Source organism: Pseudorasbora parva, chromosome 10 (genome assembly GCF_024679245.1).
Source record: "Pseudorasbora parva isolate DD20220531a chromosome 10, ASM2467924v1, whole genome shotgun sequence".
In the NCBI taxonomy this organism is placed as follows: domain Eukaryota; kingdom Metazoa; phylum Chordata; class Actinopteri; order Cypriniformes; family Gobionidae; genus Pseudorasbora; species Pseudorasbora parva.
Window position 1 is genome coordinate 47,020,851 of NC_090181.1, and position 21,232 is coordinate 47,042,082.

General features: G+C 41.3%; 2 protein-coding genes across 2 annotated transcripts in view; both read right to left on the minus strand.

Annotated features, from left to right (window-relative positions):
* Positions 1-410: 410 nt before the first annotated feature.
* On the minus strand, positions 411-8,691 carry olfm4.1 (olfactomedin 4, tandem duplicate 1). Its single transcript, XM_067454747.1, has 5 exons — positions 8,638-8,691; positions 7,461-7,622; positions 5,862-6,074; positions 1,416-1,563; positions 411-1,335 (listed from the first exon to the last, which is right to left on the minus strand). The coding sequence occupies exons 1-5, from the start codon at positions 8,689-8,691 to the stop codon at positions 500-502; spliced, it is 1,413 nt and encodes a 470-aa protein (XP_067310848.1). The 3' UTR covers positions 411-499.
* Positions 8,692-13,335: 4,644 nt separating this feature from the next.
* Positions 13,336-21,232, minus strand: part of LOC137090792 (leucine-rich repeat-containing protein 74A) — a 37,614-nt gene continuing 29,717 nt past the window's right edge. Inside the window, exons 10-13 of the mRNA XM_067454746.1 lie at positions 20,579-20,722; positions 19,719-19,823; positions 18,364-18,449; positions 13,336-14,380 (exon numbers count right to left, since the gene is read on the minus strand). Of these exons, the coding sequence (XP_067310847.1) occupies positions 13,810-14,380; positions 18,364-18,449; positions 19,719-19,823; positions 20,579-20,722 (906 nt within the window). The 3' untranslated portion in view covers positions 13,336-13,809. The remainder of the gene's footprint in view (positions 14,381-18,363; positions 18,450-19,718; positions 19,824-20,578; positions 20,723-21,232) is intronic.

Consider the following 21,232-nt stretch of genomic DNA (forward strand, 5'->3'; position numbering starts at 1 on the left):
TGCTCTGTTTGTGAGTGACTTAGGCCTATGTGTGTGCATTTCAATGAAAACAAGTGTATTCATTTCGAATGGTGATTCAAATTGGAACTACCTGTGCATTACACAAAGTTATTGAACACCTTTCAGCCAATCAGAATCAATTATTCAGACAGACCATGGCATAATGGTAGATTAGGCTACAGCTTGTAGTTGCTTTTGGAGTAAACCTCACTCCTCTGATCTCAAGAGATGCTCTAGTGACTAACGCAAGAGGTGGAATCCTTTAGCCTCATTGTAAGAGCGTCCTACTCTCATGCTGGGTTTGAGTCCCACTTTGGGCTGGCAGATTCGAACAGGAGGGGTTACACATTGAAGAAGATTCAGAAATTAAGCACAGTTATTGATTAGCATAAGCAGGAATCTCATAAATCATTTTGCTCATAAGAATTTATTACACAAAGAGAAATACAGCACATTCATTGCTGTTCTGTGTTTTACAGCTGAATAAAATATTAACAGGTCAGTTGCCGTTCAAGAGTTTATCACTAGAGCCCTCATAGTTGAACCAAACATGATAGTTAACATAATAACCATTGTTGTACATGTAAAGTTTCTGATCGGTGGGGTTGTAGTCCAGGTAAACATAGGAGTCCTGGAACTTCTCAAAGGGAACACTAATATAGCTTTCCTGTTCTGTGCGAGTGTCAAAGGTGTAAAAGATCTCTTCAGTTTTAGAGTCGACTGACCTTGTGGCATACAGAACCCCACACACCATAAAAGAGTTTCCTACAGATGGTTTAAAAACACTAGTCTGCCAAACCTCCTCTACCACAAATGTATTCTCATTGATCTTCCCTAATACCAGTTTACCCTTCGATTCCTCCGTGGCGTAAGTTACCCACAGGCCGGACTCATCGGCTGCGAAGTCCAGGTTCTGGTTGGCCGAGTAATGGTATGAGAATCTGGCGCTGGCCTTGGGAATCTCCTTATACAGAGCGGTTAGACTGGTCATGTTGAACTTGGCCATACCAAAAGTGCTTCTGAACTGATAGTACAGGGTGTTTTCTCGCACAATGTAGTTGTTTCCAGTGCCTTGCCAATCATACTGATATTTGACGTACAGCTGATGTGTCTTAGCGGCCTGTCTCATGATCAGTTTGTAGTAGTCGCTGTACAGTGTGATTTTAGTGACCAGAGTGTCCGAATAGCCGTAGTACCAATGCATGTTCTCCGAGCCGGGCAAGGGCTTGGAGTCTTTACCCCATCCTCCATACTTGAAACCTCCATTCAGGTCTGCGTTGAGCTGGCTGATGATGGGTTTGCTGATTCTTCTAATTCCACGGTGATTGCAGATTCCTGATAAACAAGGTAAGCTAGTATTTTAAACATAGATAATTCAAGACATTTACACATTCAGTGTGTTTACACAGACTTACCAATGTTGGGGTTAAAGATCTCATTATGGCGGATCTCACACGCCTCTAGTTTCTGCTGAAGAATTAAATATTCTCGACGTGTCACAAGGACCAGGTTCTTGTCGTAGGTGATCTCCAGTTGAGTCAGCATAGAAATTACAACACTGATCTGTTTTTTTATAAAAAAATGAAATTTTGTTAAAAAAAAAAAAAAAACAGTTAATCTCAAGCCAAAGGCAGAAATCACCCTGAATAGTCCATAGAGATAACATACATACAATCAGGGCTTGACAATGACACCCGCCAATCTGATATTCTAGCCACTTCTAACCTCGTGTTGAATTTTATTGTATGTTTTTCAAGGAATGTGTTGTAATCGAGTTTCCCATTTTAACCAATCACATGCAAATCTGATAAGCTTATGACTGCAACGTTTAAAGGTGCACTATGTAGTATTTTTGCAGTAAAATATCCAAAAACCACTAGGCCGGTGTTATATATTTTGTTAGTACCTACAATATCCCAAATGTTTCCAACTATTTGTAAATTGTGAGAAAATTGCTATTTTAACTAAGGCCCGGGACATTTCAGCTTAGTGTTTGAGGAAGTTGCCTGTCAATTGCATCATATCTGCGTTACCCTCGGTTTCGGTTTTTATTTGGCAGGAGTGCTTTACTCTTAGCAGTGTGAACAAGTGAATGCACGGAGTAACGTCATAACATCATTTTAAACACACTTAAATGTATCTAATATGATAAACAGAGCTCCATTACCTCATAATTATAACCGGGAGAGTGGATCAGTGCAGGCGCCCGGCGAATGTGTCCTGTCCCGTCATAATAAAAGTCCTGGTTTTCGCGAGGCGGGTATTTCTTTAACAATCGCTCCAGCAGCCGTGCTCAGCTCCACAACACTCGGTCCTGCTCTGCTTCACTACAGTAACGTTAATAACCAATCGCTCCAGCGGCCGTGCTCAGCTCCTCAACACTCGGTCCTGCTCTGCTTCACTACAGTAACGTTAATAACCAATCGCTCCAGCGGCCATGCTCAGCTCCACAACACTCGCTCCTGCTCTGCTTCACTACAGTAACGTTAATAACCAATCGCTCCAGAGGCCGTGCTCAGCTCCTCAACACTCGCTCCTGCTCTGCTTCACTACAGTAACGTTAATAACCAATCGCTCCAGCGGCCATGCTCAGCTCCACAACACTCGCTCCTGCTCTGCTTTACTACAGTAACGTTAATAACCAATCGCTCCAGCGGCCGTGCTCAGCTCCTCAACACTCGCTCCTGCTCTGCTTCACTACAGTAACGTTAATAACCAATCACTCCAGCAGCCGTGCTCAGCTCCTCAACACTCTGTCCTGCTCTGCTTCACTACAGTAACGTTAATAACCAATCGCTCCAGCGGCCGTGCTCAGCTCCTCAACACTCGGTCCTGCTCTGCTTCACTACAGTAACGTTAATAACCAATCACTCCAGTGGCCGTGCTCAGCTCCACAACACTCGTTCCTGCTCTGCTTCTCTACAGTAACGTTAATAACCAATCGCTCCAGCGGCCGTGCTCAGCTCCTCAACACTCGGTCCTGCTCTGCTTCTCTACAGTAACATTAATAACCAATCGCTCCAGCGGCCGTGCTCAGCTCCTCAACACTCGGTCCTGCTCTGCTTCTCTACAGTAACATTAATAACCAATCACTCCAGCGGCCAAGCTCAGCTCCTCAACACTCGCTCCTGCTCTGCTTCTCTACAGTAATGTTAATAACCAATCGCTCCAGCAGCCGTGCTCAGCTCCTCAACACTCGGTCCTGCTCTGCTTTACTACAGTAACGTTAATAACCAATCGCTCCAGCAGGCGTGCTCAGCTCCTCAACACTCGCTCCTGCTCTGCTTCTCTACAGTAACGTTAATAACCAATCGCTCCAGCAGGCGTGCTCAGCTCCTCAACACTCGCTCCTGCTCTGCTTCTCTACAGTAACGTTAATAACCAATCGCTCCAGCAGTCGTGCTCAGCTCCTCAACACTCGCTCCTGCTCTGCTTCACTACAGTAACGTTAATAACCAATCGCTCCAGCGGCCGTGCTCAGCTCCTCAACACTCGGTCCTGCTCTGCTTCTCTACAGTAACATTAATAACCAATCGCTCCAGCAGTCGTGCTCAGCTCCTCAACACTCGCTCCTGCTCTGCTTCACTACAGTAACGTTAATAACCAATCGCTCCAGCGGCCGTGCTCAGCTCCACAACACTCGCTCCTGCTCTGCTTCACTACAGTAACATTAATAACCAATCACTCCAGCGGCCATGCTCAGCTCCTCAACACTCGCTCCTGCTCTGCTTCTCTACAGTAACGTTAATAACCAATCACTCCAGCAGGCGTGCTCAGCTCCTCAACACTCGGTCCTGCTCTGCTTTACTACAGTAACGTTAAAAACCAATCACTCCAGCAGGCGTGCTCAGCTCCTCAACACTCGGTCCTGCTCTGCTTCACTACAGTAACGTTAATAACCAATCGCTCCAGCAGCCGTGCTCAGCTCCTCAACACTCGCTCCTGCTCTGCTTTACTACAGTAACGTTAAAAACCAATCGCTCCAGCAGCCGTGCTCAGCTCCTCAACACTCGGTCCTGCTCTGCTTCACTACAGTAACGTTAATAACTGCATACATGAACATGATTTCAACCCGAGTCCTATTTACCACCGGCCGTGAGGTGAAGACCACATGTCCCAAGATGCTGCGCTCAAACTTTGCGTCATCCAACTACACATTTGTTTTGAATAGGCGCCCTCCAGTGGACGGAAAGTTGCATAGTGCACCTTTAATCATCAGAAGCGTTCAGTTTAGTCTTGGCTGAAACCCCAGAGTTTTTTTCAAAGCATCTCTCGCTCACTGAAATCTTGATATTTAATCAAATAAACTGTCAAATCACATGAAAATATGGATATGTATTATGTATTTCACTAGTCTACTGGTGATAGAGCACTGATGAGAATATTGCGTGAGAATAATTTACAGTGCATCCGGAAAGTATTCACAGTGCTTCACTTTTTTCACTTTATGTTACAGCCTTATTCCAAAATGGATTCAATTCATTATTTTCCTAAAAATTCTATAAACAATACCCAATGATTACAATGTGAAAGAAGGTTTTTTGAAATCTTTGCAAATCTTTTTTTTAAAAATTGAAAAAAACATGTACATAAGTATTCACAGCCTTTGTCATGGCACTTAAAATAGAGCTTTGCTGCTTCTACTGATCATCCTTGAGATGTTTCTACAGCTTGACTGGAGTCCACCTGTGGTAAATTCAGTTGATTGGACATGATTTGGAAAGGCATACACCTGTCTATATAAGAGATCCAGCGTTTCTCTGTGGAGAGAGGAGAACCTTCCAGAAGAACAACTCTCTCTGCAGCTCTCCACCAATCAGGCCTGTGTGGGAGAGTGGCCAGGTTGAAGCTACTCCTCAGTAAAAGGCACACAACAGCCCCCCTGGAGTTTGCCAAAATGCACCTGAAGGACTATCAGACCATGAGAAACAAAATTCTCTGGTCTGATGAAACAAAGATTGAACTCTTTGGCCTGAATGGCAAGCGTCATGTCTGGAGGAAACCAGGCACCGCTCATCACCTGGCCAATCACATCCCTACAGTGAAGCATGGTGGTGGCAGCATCATGCTGTGGGGGTGTTTATCAGCGTCTGAAACTTGGAGACTAGTCAGGATAGAGGGAAAGATGAATGCAGCAATGTACAGAGACATCCTTGATGAAAACCTGCTCCAGAGCATTGGTGCCAAATTGGTGCTTGTGGTGTGGCAAGCAGCGGGGCGAGGGACCGCGAGAGCGGGCCGGTGATTAATGTTCACGAGTGCCAGCTGCATGGCACACCACAGTGCTAAAGGTGCTTCAACAAAGTATTGAATTTTGAAGGAAAATATTATTTCAATCCATTTTGGAATAAGGCTGTAACATAACAAAATGTGGAAAAATGTAACCTAACCCTGGTTGAAAGCCTAAACTTGACATAAACTGTAAATTTGTCCCTTAAATATGATTGTTTTGAATGTTGTTCCAGGATCCAGGAACAGAAAGGCCTCTCTTCTTGCTGTAAGGTGACAGTACTATCCACTGAGCCACCGCTTGAAAACTAGAAACTTACCAACAAAGCCTCGCCTGGAAATTTGCAAGTGCTCCAAGGTTAAAGGAAGGACCAGCATGAATTATCATGCCAGACTGGTTTTGACTGGTTAGTGTTGGTTCGGTGCTAGTGTAGCTGTTGAACCAGCTTTACCATATTAGCACCAAGATTAGTTTGTTGATGTAGCCTGAAGTTACAGTTGAAAAATTTGGTCTTGTAACAAAGGGATTTTGAATAGAAACAAACTCAAGCTTGAACAAAAGTTGTAGGTTTGCTATGTAAACCCAACCATTTTTTGAAGTACTGTTTATGATTGATCAGAGAAAGTGTCACCTGTTCTCGTATGGTTATCAGCACAGTAGAGGTGGTTTGTATAGACGCCTGCAGCTCCACAATTAGAGCCTCCACTTGCTTGATCTTGATTTTCACCTCCTCCAAGTGGAGCTCACTGTAGGAGTCGGGATCATCCTCCATCAGCTTGATCAGCACTGTCAGGTTGGTTATCTTTGCTATATAGATGTTTAGTTTAACCTCGTAAGTCTCCACCTGTGCAAGAACCGATAAAGAACCGTTAAATATGACACTTCTTAAATTGGACTAAATAAATAAAACTAATACAGGGGCAAATAATGATGGATATTAGCAAATTTACTGCAAATGCAGATAACAAACTTAATATTGTACTTTTGTCACACAGAAATGCACTTGACAGTAAAGCGCTGATTTTGAGCAAGGATGCTGTAGATTTACTGCTATTAAATTCTGTCATCATTTACTCACCCTCATGTCTTTCCAAAACTGTATGACTTTCTCTCTTCCGTGAAGCACAAAAGGAAGATATTTTGAAGAATGTTGGCAACCACAGGCAGCTAGGCTACCATTAAATATTGTATGAACAAAAAAAGAAAATCATTTGAGTCTGTTTTTTATGTTACACAGAAATAAATTCATTCAGGTTTAGAATGACATTAGGGTGAGTAAATGGTCACATTTTTGGGTTGAACTACCCCTTTAAAAACAATATTTTTCAAGAGTTAACACCTAATTAATGTAAGCCACTGGTATCTATCTTTCATGAGGTTTTTTTATTGAAATAACATTTAGTTAAATTTCATTAGATCTATTAAAACGTGAATACGCATGGGATCCAAGCTTTAAAGCTGTTTGTTGAATTCTAATGACATTTTAACTGTAGGCCAGTTTCGTTTAACTGTAAGATCAGGTAAAACCATGCTCAGGGTAGTTTCTAAATTATATAAACCATACAGTATATAATAAACTATTGAATTTTTAATAAAACAAATATTGTAAACATGTAGAAAATATGAAAACAGTTAAATAGGCCTACAGAAAAATAATAGCAACATTTTTAAATAAAAAAACACCTTATTTATTTACTGTAAGTAGAGGTAAATTGTGGTTGTGCTAAAGTGACAAATGTAGTTGTGTGTATTGCAGTTTTCCACGGTACCTCGTCATGTATTTGAACATGGTCGCGCCTGTTTACAGCTGATTCACCACAGAAACTAATATTCCCATATCACACGATTGTATAAAACTAAATTCGGAGTCAAAGTGCCCTTCTTCTTAATAGAGCAGCAGAAACGTAGGTTCGTCAGCGGCAGCGCTGTGCGGATTTTCGTTTTTTTGCAGTTTCATGCGCAATGTGCTAGAATAAAATAAAATAATAAAAGCACCTAAAATGGAGGGGAGGTCTCTCTCGCTTTGGCCTGTCTATTCAGAAGAAGACAAACCAATGCGCCACTGTCCCTGCATGATGGGCCAGTCAGTGGCAAATAAATATAAATAAATAAATGACGTTGTATCGTCCACCAAAGTGCGTCGGCTCACTGGGAAAATGCCCGGTATGCCAGATTACCAGTCCAGCCCTGCTTCAGTTTAGTCTCATGAGTTCAGGAGATTGTAACAAACCTTGCTAATCTCAATCTCCAGTTTGTGGTTGATCTCAACTGCTGTGCTCTCCAGCAAAATGAGCTCTCCGATGGGAAATGTGCTGTTGGGCAGGAAAGCCTCACATATGCATTCTCCATTGGTGTTTCCGGACCCGCTGTCCTCAGTCCAGAGACTCCGTGCCTACAGAAGAGATCAGGACATCAGTTTACATTCATGCATTTGACACTGTTCATCAGAGAGAGATTGACATTGCATTCAAGGAATTCATCTTATTAGTTCATACATTCATCAAACCCATGACCTTAGCGTTACTGATCTACCACAGGGATGACGAAATAATCCCAGCTCTGACCCACCCCAAGTGCTAAGCGTTGAAGTATGAAAAAAAAAACTAAATTTAATTTGTTCATCATATAAAGCAATTGGGTCTCTTCAGAAAATTTGGATTAAACTACTCAAACAAATGATTGTCTGGAAGTAGTGCCAAATAAATATATCGGATATATCATTGGTTAAAAACGTAAACAAGCCTCCACATGCTACGTCATATCATGACATTAACATGCCGAATTTAATCATTTAATCTGGAATGGGGGGGGAAGTAGGCGCTTTTCATGGATTTTGCACACTGTGTGGCTGTGAAATGAATGTTAGTATTCAAGGGAAATTGTGTTTTCTGGCACTGTGCCAGATTATTTGTTTATTTCTGTAATTTCCAGAAGTCAAGAGAATGTTTTCAGGCACTGTTCACTTTGCAAGGTTCATCTCAGTGGTCAGTTTTTAAAAAAGACATCACAATGTCTTAAATAAATACAAATACTGTGGACACTTTTGTGCCTCTTCTGTTACACATAGGTCTACATCAAGCTATATCGTTAATCAAATTGTCTGGCAATGAATAGAGTAGATTATTTCAGAATCACTGTATCATGATTGCATCAATATGATGGACAAAATTGTGTTGTAGTCCTATGCAATTATTCTTGCCACACTAAATCCTGCAAAGTGTCCCCATTTTTTGGTGTTATTGAAATTCAGTTATTCTAGTTTATTCCTAAACTGGAATAATCTTCTCCACTTGTTAACTATTCCAATCTCATTTTAAGACCTATACTTTTTCATTTAGCTGCTTTCGTTTAGAGTCAAAGCAATGACCTCCTCTGCTTTCGAACATCCCAAAATAAACTGTACTCACCCCCTCGACCACAGCAGACCTGAAGAGGACGAAATAAAGAAGTGTGACAATCATCGTGCATCAGTTAGTTGTGTGGCAGGATCAGAGCTCTCTGGCCTTTAAACACCATCTTATCTTACATGACAATCAGCATCTGGACTTTTCACAGCAGTATTGTCTGACAAATGACGATCTTGAAATTTGCTTATGTCCTTTAAACAACATTGCTAAGGCAATTCATTTTATGTATTTAAGGCAGTGGGTATAAACTGTTGAGAACAGGTGTGTTTTCACATGAAATATGACAGGATACAAGACTGTGTGGTGCAATTGAGATAAAGGAATGATATAAAGAAACACTCACGGATTTTTGGTCATTGTTCGTTGTTCATCTGGTCACCCAACTTATTATTAAGAAATATGGTTAATAAAACAGTTTTCTCTATTTATATGATTATGTTTACCAACAATATATAAGCAAAATTAAATATGGTCCCAAATAAGCAAGACACGAGTAACTTAATTTGGGCTAAATCTGCAATATTTTGAGTGATAACCAGTCATTTCTTTTCAGTTTATGCTTATCTCAGCTATAATTTATTATAAAACAAATAAACTGTATATGTGTATGAAGGATATTTTCATTTATTTCAAGGATATTCATTATTTTCATGCAAGTTGCTTATTATGATTTGAAGTATTAACCATGTTGCATATTATGATTCACAGTCTACAATATTAAAGGTCCCGTTCTTCGCGATTCCATCTTTCAAACTTTAGTTAGTGTGCAATGTTGCTGTTAGAGCATAAATAATACCTGTAAAATTATAAAGCTCAAAGTTCAATGCCAAGTGAGATATTTTATTTAACAGAAGTTCCCTTTCTAAGTCTACAGCGAGCGGCCGGTTTGGACTACACCGCTGCACTTCCTGCTGTGATGACGTCACTAGAACCGTTTGTTGACTAAAGCTCCGCCCACAAGAACACGCAGAATAGGGGGCGTGGTCTCGTTGCTCTCCCACGTGGAGAAGAGCGCGCATTCAGCGCTTGCATCTCCCACTTATGGTAAGAGGCGGGACCTTTCTGGGCAAAGTGCGCTAAGCTGCTGTCCAATCACAACACGGGAACCGCTGGCCCAATCAGAACTCGTTACGTGTTTCTGAAGGAGGGACTTCATAGAACAAGGAAATCATCAGGCCGTTTGTAGGACAGAGGAAACAGCGCTGTACAGATAAGGCAATTGTGTGAAAAATACTGTGTTTTTACACGCGAAACATGAACTCATGTTATATTGCACACTGTAAACATAATCAAAGCTTCGAAAACACGCGAAGAACGGGACCTTTAAGTATACAGTATTAATTGTGTTTTTCACCATGAAGTATTAATGATCGAGTGTAATGTTCATTATGAATTGATTACATTTGCTTAGGAAAGGCAAGGCAAGGCTAGTTTATTTGTATAGCACATTTCATACCCAATAGCAATTCAAAGTGCTTTACATAGAAATTAATTTAAACAGTGGTAAGAAATGCACGAGAAAAAAAGAATACCATATGGACGAATAAAAAATGAAAAACAAGCATAGTTAAAAGAGTTGTAAAGATAATAATAAAATAAATAAATAAATAAATAAAATGGTCAGATCCACAATAATGGTCTGATATAAAAATAAAACATTCTTCAGTTTACAGCCTACATACATGTACCATCTTTATTAGAACACCTCTCCTTAATTTCTTTCTCAAACACGTTCGTAACATCCATTTTAATCACTATTCCCTGATTTTTACTCAGGAACCTTCTTGTTAAACCCATTCTCACTCATCATACCCTCCACAGATTTACACATACCCAAACCTTAAACTTACTATTTCCATCAAACCCAGTTTTCACTCATCATATTTAACTCAAATGAACATATAAAATAACAATAACCAAAGATAGGAACAAACGTATGGTAACCCTTGTTCCCTGAAGGAGGGAACGGAGACGTATGTCCCGTCGCCACAGTTGCTGTACCATCACTGCAGTTCGAGCCTCGATTCGGCTCCGATGTGATTGACAACAGTGCGTGGCGATCGCTTCTGCTTTATACCCGCGCAGCGGGGCGGGGTGTGATATGCAAAATACGCACGCCAATGTGGGGGTAGAGAATTTCTGAGAACCACATAGCTTCAAGTGAAACTGAGGTTAAAAATAAAACAAAGCTGTAGAAGGATATGTCTTATGATATGGAAAAATACCAGAGCTGTACTTTCTTTGTGTGTGTGTGGTTAACCTATGTTCATAGAAATACTGCCTGGAGACTGATGATGAGGTACACCCAGATCGGAGGAACTGTGGTGTGGGGAGGAGATGGAAAAACAAGAATATAAACATTGATGTAAAAAGTTGTGAGGCATTCAGGACTGCCCTGATGCTTATATTGGTTGTTCTGAATCCTGAGCTCAGAAACCTTTTTTACTCGCTGTTACTTTTAATAAATTTATACTTTTAATTGATAACTCGACTCCTGGCCGATCATTGAACTTGGGGAGGACTTTGGGAAAAAGTCCAACATGTACCGTATATGTGTACCCTGGTGCTTTGTATGCTACATTAAAGTGGTATTTAGAAAAATGACAGAAGCAGTATTTAGGAGATGTACAGGGGGTAGAAGACATGACCATGAGATATGTAAACGTGTACTGGAGCTCTGTATATCACTTAAATAGTTTTTAATTTGCTTTATTTGGGGAATTTAATGTGGAGTCACATGCACTAAAATGGTCTCTTTCTGGAAATGTTATTGATATATGTGAATTTCACATTTATGTGTGATATTTCACATTCCCAAATAATTTGCATACAACTAAATCAGTGCAAAATGAAAACTGTGCAAAACAACACACATAAATATGAGAAGGAAAACCAATACAGTATAACTGACAAACTAAGATTAAAGTCAGTTCCTCAGAATCGACACCACAGTACAATCAAAGCATGTACTGCATCTGATATGGAATGAAATTCTCGAGGAAAGCACAGCAAAAATGTCCCCGTTGGAGTCCTGGCTGAACCAGGAGGTCATTCTGTGTGGAGTTTGACCTGCATCCCAGATACCAACAGAGTCTGGGCCAAATCTGGCTTACATTCGGCATTTCTGGCTTGATGGCATTGTTGTTGTTGCATCTTGTGTTAAAAAGCATTAGGCTGAGTATTTTTTTGTTATTTATTTTTCATCAGCCTTAATAAAACTTTATAATTTGCCTTTGTTAATATAAACATTTCCAAATATACAAATACAATGCTAAAAATGAAGTGAACACTTAATCATCACAGTGTAACACCAGGTCAGTTAAATATCAGTGATATCAATCTGTCCAATCAGGAAGCATAAGTGATTGTGAATCAGTTTCACCAGCTTTGGTGCAAATGAAAGTGATAACAGGTGCATTGGAGAGGCAATCCAAAGTAAATTATTTTGCAGGTTGTGGCAATAGACAATTGCAATCTCCTTGCAGGGGTGTAGGAGGGCAGCAGGACCGGTATCTGCTCTTTTGTGCATGGAGGAACAGGAGGAGCACTGCAAGAGCCCCCCGAAATGACCTCCAGCAGGATATCGGTGTGCATGTTTCTGACCAAACAATCAGAATCAGACTTCATGAGGGAAGCATGAGAGCCGGACATCCTCTAGTGGGACCTGTGCTCACAGCTCAGCACCGTGCAGCTCAATTGCCATTTGCAAGAGAACACCAGAATTCAAGTCTGCCATCGGCGCCCGTTTTCTTCAGGTTCACGCTGAGCATGTGACAGACGTGAAAGATTCTGGAGATGCCATGGGGAACATTAGGCTGCATGTAACATCATTCAGCATGACTGGTTTGGTGCTGGGTCAGTAATGGTCTGGGGGTCCTTGGAGGGTCACACAGATCTCCACATGCTCCCTTAGGTACCGGGAGGAAATCCTCAGAGCCACTGTCAAACCTTATGCTTGTGCAGTGGGCCCTGGGTTCCTCCTGGTGTATGATGATGCACAACCTCAAGTGGCTAGAGTGTGTAGGCAGTTTTTAGACGACGAAGGCATTAATGCCATTGACTGACCCTTACGTTCCCCAGACCTGAATCCAATTGTCCAATCCAATCCAATTGTATCAGAGCATCTGAAGTGGCCCAGTACACCACTGACTGTCCAGGAGCTCACTGATGCCCTGATCCAGGTCTGGACACTATCCGCCATCTCATCAGGAGCATGTCCAGATTGAGTGCATGTGAGGGCCATACACACTACTGACTTACACTATGAGCAGCTGTGATGAACTTCATGCACGTTGGATTAGCCTGTAACTTCATTTATTGACTACAGGGATTTTTGGTGGGATTTTGCCCTTAGTTTGTTGATAATTTTAGATTTTAATTCACTGTTATCACATAATTTTGTGTATGTATAAAAATTAAGATTTTTCAAACTGAATATTTCATTAATTGAGATCTACGGAGCCCCGCACATGACATGCAGTAAAAAAAACTAGTAGGCTAAATCGTGCGCACAATTTACTATTTCGTTCCCTCGATTTATAATCATGCGCACGTTTTACTAATTTGTTCCCTCGACTTGCTAAATCATGCGCACAATTTATAAATCGAGGGAACAAATTAGTACAACGTGCGCAGGATTTATAAATCAAGGGAACGAAATAGTAAATTGTCCACACTATTTACCTTTTTTTTTCTTGCCTGTCATGTGCGGGGCTCCACAGAGATCCAATGTGTTATTTATGCTTTTTGTATATTTATTTTGAGCAGTGTATTATACAGCGGCTGTTTTCTCACAGTTGTGGGTGAGTTCTGGGGTAAAGGGGCAGTTTAGCTCTTTTCTAGCTGACTTTTGGGGATCCTGGCCCTGTTTTGGGACAGTTATGGCTGATTTCTGGGGAAATGTCGTGAGTGGGTTTCGTGAGCAGCTTCTGGGCCAATCTTGAGCCATATCTCCATGTGGTCCAAACTCACAACCAAAAGTCAAACAGATTGTTCCCAGAATCACTTTGGTATCTTGGGTGTTATTAGACTACCAGAGGCCCCAGAGGAAACCCTCCAAAACAAAATAAATATAATACAAATTGTCCATGTTCTATAATGCAAGTTTTCTGAATGTGTTGTTATTCTCTGAAAATGTTCCCTTTGTGGAGCTTGACAGGTATAGACACACTATCATTTTGCCATTATATCTTTTCTTTTCTTGGGCTTCTTTTTCTTTCCTTTCACTTTTGCTTTGGCGGAGGGCTCAGTATTTAACGCCGGCCTGGATCTGGTCAGGTTAGCAGTGGGGCTGAGTTTACTGATGGCCACACTTGGGTTGGAAGTGGAGTGCAATCCCTGGGCAGAAGTGGGTTTGCTGCTCGATGGCTTAGGGATGCTGGCGAAAAGGTTTGGCTGTGAATATGAGCGCATATCTGGTGATCCTGAGGGGTTCCCTATCATGGGAAGGTGCAGATGCTCGCTGTTCATGTTATTGACGGAATATCGGCTGCTGTTGGACATGATTATATGGTGCCAGGAGCTCAGCGGCGTGGCAGAAAAGTACTGTGGGCCGTTGGAGTCCTCTTTTGCGGCTCCTGGGGATATAATCATGGAGCTCCGTGGAGTTACTGCCTCTACAGCGCTCTCGAAGGTTTTGAGGATCCGGTCGCTCTTCTGCTTCTCCTTCTTCTGCCGGGACTCCACTTTACGAAGTTGGCGCCGGTGGTCTCGCATCATCTGTTTCCTAGTATCCGCAAGGCCTCTGTGGGGTAGCAAGGCAATAGTTCAGCACTGTGAAGCTCTTTGTGGTCAGTGCATTGGCCCTCATTTATTAATCTTGCGTAGAAACGGGTGTATATGTTGGCGTAAGATTATGCTTACACTCCTCTCACCGCCTGATTTATGAAGCTGTGCGCGCCTCTGCAATCCAGGTGTACGCAATACCTGCCCTTGATAAATGCCGCGGCTGAAAACGATCGTCATTAGAATAACACGCCCCTATATATTCAAGTCTCCGCCTCCCCCACGCCCTTGTTTTACGCCATGGATACACGGAAGACGGCAAACAAGCAAAACTTCTCCGACGTGGAGATCGGGCGCTTCTCAATCATGTTACTAGTCCACTAGTCAGGGCACTGATTAGGACATGAGTCAATGGGCTGACTCCCTGATCAGTGCCTTGACTACTGAACTAGTGTGATGATTGATACGCCCATCAAGACCATCATCAGGGAAGTGGAAAAAAAGCGAAATTGTTTTATTTGGGAGTTTAAAGAGGGGGATTAAAGGCACCCCAAAAAAACAAAATATGGACCTAAATTACGAGTAACAGTGTGGGGGTTGAGAAGCGCACTCCAGCAGTTTAAATAGCAGTTTGGATGAGAAATTATCACAATGTATTATTTTACAGAACAATGATTTTGAATTTAGCATTTAATGTCGTATCACGGCACATGTAGGTAGGCTATTGGGGTGTACGATAGTGATGATGATGTGATGTGGAGTAGCCTACCATTCATTCACATTAATAATTGCATGACAGTTTGTAAGATTCTTATTATTATTATGATGATTTTTATTATTAATGACGCTTATTGTTATTTAGAAGAAGAATGTCGTTATTATTTATTTTATTATTATTATTATTTAAAAGAAGAAGAATGTCAATTTTATTATTTTGACAGTCTGAATTATTTTCAGTCCCAGTCCGTGTGCAGCTGCCGGGCGTAACCCCGAACCGTCAGGTAAAACGCACAGGCTCGCAACTGGAGGAATACATGCCTACAAATCAAATGCTTGGTGTCACACAAATTAAACAAGTCCATGTTGCACAAAAATAAACACTGAAGTTTATAATTACTATGTTCTTGTTTTTTTGTTTTTTTACAGTGGGTTATAATATAGGCCTAGCATATATTTGTCAGTGCGTTTTGTGGTGTTATTGTTTGACTGCGCATTTTCGCACTAACTCAAACGTGCGTCCACCGCCTCCTGAGCTAGCGTAGGATTTGAGCGTGCCGTACGCCAACGTCCATATTGATAAATCTCAATGTCACCGTGGGTTTGGGTGTACGCTGGAAATTTGGTGTACGCACTTTTGATAAATGAGGGCCATTGAGAATGGAAAGAAGTGTAACATGCTAATTCTAGGCTTAATGCACAGATATAATATTTGGACCATACCCGTTTTATTGTCCCGTCTGTTAACATTCAACTAACAACTTGACTTGTATTGATATGTGTTTCAGTGGCGGCTTTTCAATAGAGGTCTGGGGCGCCGCCCCATCAAAATTCTAGAAATATACATGTATACAAAAATGATATAAAAATTAAGTAAAAAATAAAATGGTTTACTCTATGTGCTGGCTTGTAGTAAGAGCCTCAGCATTTAATAAAAAACGTCTTTAATTACATTTTTATGTTTTTCAATATGCTTCATGGGCGAGGGACGCCGGACAAATCTATCTGGTCTATGTCTTAGTCTTAGTCCATAAATCTTTGGGCAGCATGTGACCTGAAGCTGGTCTCTAATTGGTTTCTTAAAGATTGTCCTCCGGACGCAGGTCGCTGCATCCCTGGCAAATCAGAATTGGATGTTATTTTATGCAATCTGATTGGTTCTCGCCATCTGTCATTCAACTTTACACTCTTGGGCATTACTGCGAGAGAGCTGATCAAAGAGATGGCAGCAGTTAAACCAAATTCTGTTACTGATTTACACAAAGAAACCTTTCACAAGGCGTTCTCTGGAAGAAAAGAAAAAAAGGATACAGGATCTCGGACTATACCAACCCGATTTACAAATCCAGCCACAGGCTAGTGACTTTCTGTTATGAGAAACGGAGGTGGGTGGCTGGATGGGATGTTAGCACTTTTATTTCAAAGTGTCTTTACTGAAGTTTTGTGGACAACAACGGGGGTAAGAGAGGGGTTGCTGCCCATAGAAAAGAAACTTGCTACTTAGGCCCCGTCCACACGGAGACGCGTTTAGCTGTATACGTATAAAGTTTGTACCGTATCAGCGTTTCGTCCACACGGATCCGGCGTTTTAGAAGCATGAATCCGATATTTTTCGAAACCGGGTCCCAAAGTGGGTGAATCTGAAAACGATCATCTTCCGTTTTCGTGTGTACAGCCAATCCGTATATTTTCTGAAACGGTGATGTCATCACACTACGTCCAGCACGGTGAAGAGTTAAGGGATACAACTACAGGCACTGGGCATGAGCTCATCAATATCGCGTCATTTAATGACCGTATCTGCATTACTGTAAGGGTATGTTTAGGGCTGGGGTAGGTGTAGGCATTAATAAAACACATCTGTTAAGTAGCAAATGTATTTATTGTTATTTTATTGTGAGATTTTGCCTGCTATACCCCTGCTAGCCACAACTCTTCTTCTCCGTTTTTAGTGTATTTCTGTGGCAGAATTACAGCGCCACACACTGGCCTGGCATGCAAACTACATCGTTTTTAGTCCGTTTTAGTAATTTCGTGTGGACGCAGATATTTCTTGAAACGTGGGGAAAAAAAGATCGTATTAGGAAAGCGCTGGCTTCGTGTGGACGGGGCCTTAGATGACTGACTTTAATCAGAGAGTCATTGAGAAATGTGCTGGCCAGAAAGAAAGGAGAGCAAAATATATGTTCAAGTACTCAACATGCTAGTCTGTTGTTGCTGTTTTCTTTTGTTTTTTCTTTCCTCATTCAATTATATGTGGGAAATTAATGTGTAAAAAGGTAAAAGTGCAGACACTGTTTTCTCTTTAATGCTTGAATTTAGTCAACATGCTTCTTGGTATTTATTTGACATCCCGCAAAAAAATAATTATCACCAGCCACCACTGCTGTGTTTACATAAATCTCCCACTTAAACTAAAGAATTAATTTAATGTGAGCGCCACGTTGACCCTCAAGATTTAAATTGTTGGACATTGGTCAGATGGCCATACTCACCCAAGTATGGGTAAGACCTAGAAGGGAGGACTGGTGGGACTATGTCCACACATTTGACAACAAGCAATTATGGGTTTAAAATATCCGCCTCGACGAAGAGCTTTGAGTTTTGTGCAAGTGCTAAAAGCAAATGTCTCACCCTCATTATCACACACTGGGGAATCGGACATGTTTAGACGTAGGCTAAGTATATATGACCCATGTTGGAAAATGATTGGGAAACTCTACTCAGGTGACTAATAATAATACCATCCAAACAACAGCTAGTACAAACAAATTAAAGGGGGGGTGAAACACTCAGTTTCAGTCAATCTCATGTCAATCTTGAGTACCTATAGAGTAGTATTGCATCCTTCATATCTCCGAAAAGTCTTTAGTTTTATTATATTTATAAAAGAAATTTAGGCTGTACCGAGTCTTTCCAGAAAAAAACGAGCGGCTGGAGGCGTATCGAGTGGGCGGAGCTAAAGAATGACGAGCACACAAAGCGGTGACGTCCTCAAGCGTCCAACATTAGTTTTTGAAACTTTGTCTATGTTTAGGATGGGAATCCAAGTCTTTACCAGTGTAAAAAGCTCAGTATGCATGAAACAGCATTTCACCCCCCCCCCCCCCCCCCTTAAAGCTACAAGAAATACACAGATGACAGTAACTGAGATGATTTATGACCCTTTTCAAGTGTGAGAACGGTCCCGGTGGACAGAGTCTGTGCACTTTGTGCACTGCGTTTAATATTAATGCCAGCATTATCTCAGTGTGTGTTGTGTTCGAGCCGTAAAAGAGAGTCCACCTGTAGTCCACTATGCCTGTCCGGTCTCGGTCCAGTCTCTGAATCAACTCCTCGATCTGGAACCTCTCCAGTGGGATGCTGGATTGCTATAAGGACGGACCAGAAATAACAACACATCATTTGATGTTCAGGGTTACCTTTTTAACATATTTTTCCACTAGTAGATATTTGGACTTATCTACTCATTCTGAAGCTATTTTCCACATAATAATAGTTAAGTCCCATAATAACCCCCATCTCATCCATGATGTTCAATTCTTTCTTTCTTCAGTGGAAAAGAAATTACGTTTTTTGAGAAGAACATTCTTTCTCAGGATTTTTCTCCTCATAATGGACTTCAATGGGAACCAACGGTTGAAGGTCCAAATCAATGAGGAAGAGCTTCATAGACTCTGATGATCCCAGAGGAATAGAGGCTGATCCAGACAAACCATCGGTTTAAAAAACAAAAACAAACATTTATATATTTTTTTAACCTAAATTGCTTATCTTGCGCTGCTCTGTGACACACCATGGGTTGCGTAATCCCATGGGAACGTCTAGTAGGCGGAAGCACCGCTGTGAAGGTATTTTTGGTGCAAAGCAACTGAACACGTGTGAGAGGGAAATTTGTATCTGTGTACAGCATATCAATACATTTGAAGTCACAGAGAAAAATATTTTAGGAGTTGTAAACTTGTAGCTTTTTTTTTCTCTCTTACAAACACAACACAGCAGTTACACCTTCACACATTCTTCACTGCAGGTACACAAATCCTATTCTACGAATCACACATGAAGAAACTCATACACTCACATTTTTGCTACAGTTGCTGCAGTGCATATGGTGCAAAACGCAGTCACACACCCGTATCAAAAATGTGAGGTCACGGACAAATTTTGCACATTTCACTCTCACACATGTTCAGTTGTTTTGCACCAATAATACCTTCATACACCGCCCCGTGTTTACAGAGCACTCGTGTGACGACTAATACAAACATCCTTTAGCAAAAAAACTCCATCTCCAACTTTAAAATCTTCCAACATTTTTTTCCAACATTTTTGCTAAAGGATGTTTGTATTAGTCTTCAAGTAACATTCCTTTACTGTTTGGAAAATGATGAGCCAGAATGTTCCCTTAACATTCAGCAAAAGTTGTCATAACCTAATGGGAACATTAGCTAAATGTTTTTAGAACATATTTTTGTTCGCTGGGATGATGTTGAACATAGAAAAACATATAAAATAAAATAAAAATCTTTTATTTGAGCTTCTTCATTTTCTAGATTGCAGCTCTGCTCACTCTGGGTATTCATTGAGCAACTTCCAGGGATTTGACTTCATGAAAATATGACTTTTATGCAGGTCAATACCTGAACAGCTTTTCTGAAGTCTACGACGGGAACACGCATTGTCCCATCCTTGTCGATGTTACGGAAGAAGTCCCACAGGCGAAGCTTGCGCTGATCAAGGTAATCCTTCAAAAAGACCAATTGCAAAACCATCAGATTTCGCCAATTTTGGTAATAGTACTTGAGCCGTTTTAATTCCCATGAGTGTAGCGCAGTGTTTCCCAACCACGATCCTGGAGGCCAACCAATACTGCACATTTTGCAAGTCTGCTTCACTGAATGCCCATGCTGCGTTCCACTCCACTTTAAGACACGCACTTGCAAACTGCCCTAAGCACTTCCCCTTGGGGGAATCCCCGCCTCCATTTTGAAGTGCGTTCCACTTCGTGAAGTGGACAAGGGAAGTTTATATTTTGACCGAGTGAGCGAGTCTACTTCATATGTACACTTCAGGGAGCTTCATATACCACAATGCAACGCGATTGTGACGTCACCACATAACGCGTTTAATTTACCCCACCACAAACAACTCTATGATATTTTTTCATAGAGTTTTCATTTTTTCATGATATTTTTTTTTTCGTAAAAAATAAATAAAAATAAATAAATCAACTCCATAGTGGATTCCAAGTGGTCAAGGGCTTAGGGTGTTCCAATTCAGTCCATTGCAAAGTTTCCGCCAGTAGTGGGCACTCATGCAACGTAAGCAATGACGCACATCCGAGTGAACGAGACGGAGGGAAGTTTGCGAGTGAAGGGCATGATAAAAACGAACTGGAACGCAGCACAGGTCTTGGAGTCTCCACTAATAAGATGATCATTTGAATCAGGTGTGTTTGTGCCAGGATCGTGGTTTGGAAACACTGGTGTAGAGTATCCACCTGAATGACTTTCATGGGGTCAATACGTTTCCGGGGCTTTTTGGCTATAAAGCCTCCGACGCCTCCATACTGCACCTCCAGACTGGGATGTTCCTGACAGATCAACTCTAAGAGCTGCACGAAGTTCTCATTCACCAGCACGTTCTACAGCATAACAAACACAAGCAAAGAAGACACACTTCACTCCACTGTTATATTGAGTTGACCAGTGGTCCTCAACTGGTGGGTCGTGACTACATACAACTAACCACTGTTTAACCAGTAATATAAGTAAGGCTGCATCCCAATTCGGCTACTTATACTATGTCCTAAAAGTATGTACTCTTTTTGTGAAGAAAAAGTACATTCTTTTATGTGCGTAGCAGAAGAGTATGCCAGCTTCGGCACTACTTCGTCATCTTTAACGGACTCTGTTGCTTAGTTATGAGCATCCTATCATTGTTTAAACTGCTGTCAAGCGCCGTCACAGTTCAAATCCTCCACATTCAGATTAATCTCCTGCAGTATTGGAGAGAAATGTAGTTGACGTTGATTTGCAAGTTGTGTGTCTTTAATGCAGAGACACTCTAATGTGTTTGCAGTTTAAATATAATGACGCATTTAAAAGTTAATGGTCAAACGTGTCAGTACAAAAGTTCACAATGCTGCTGCAGG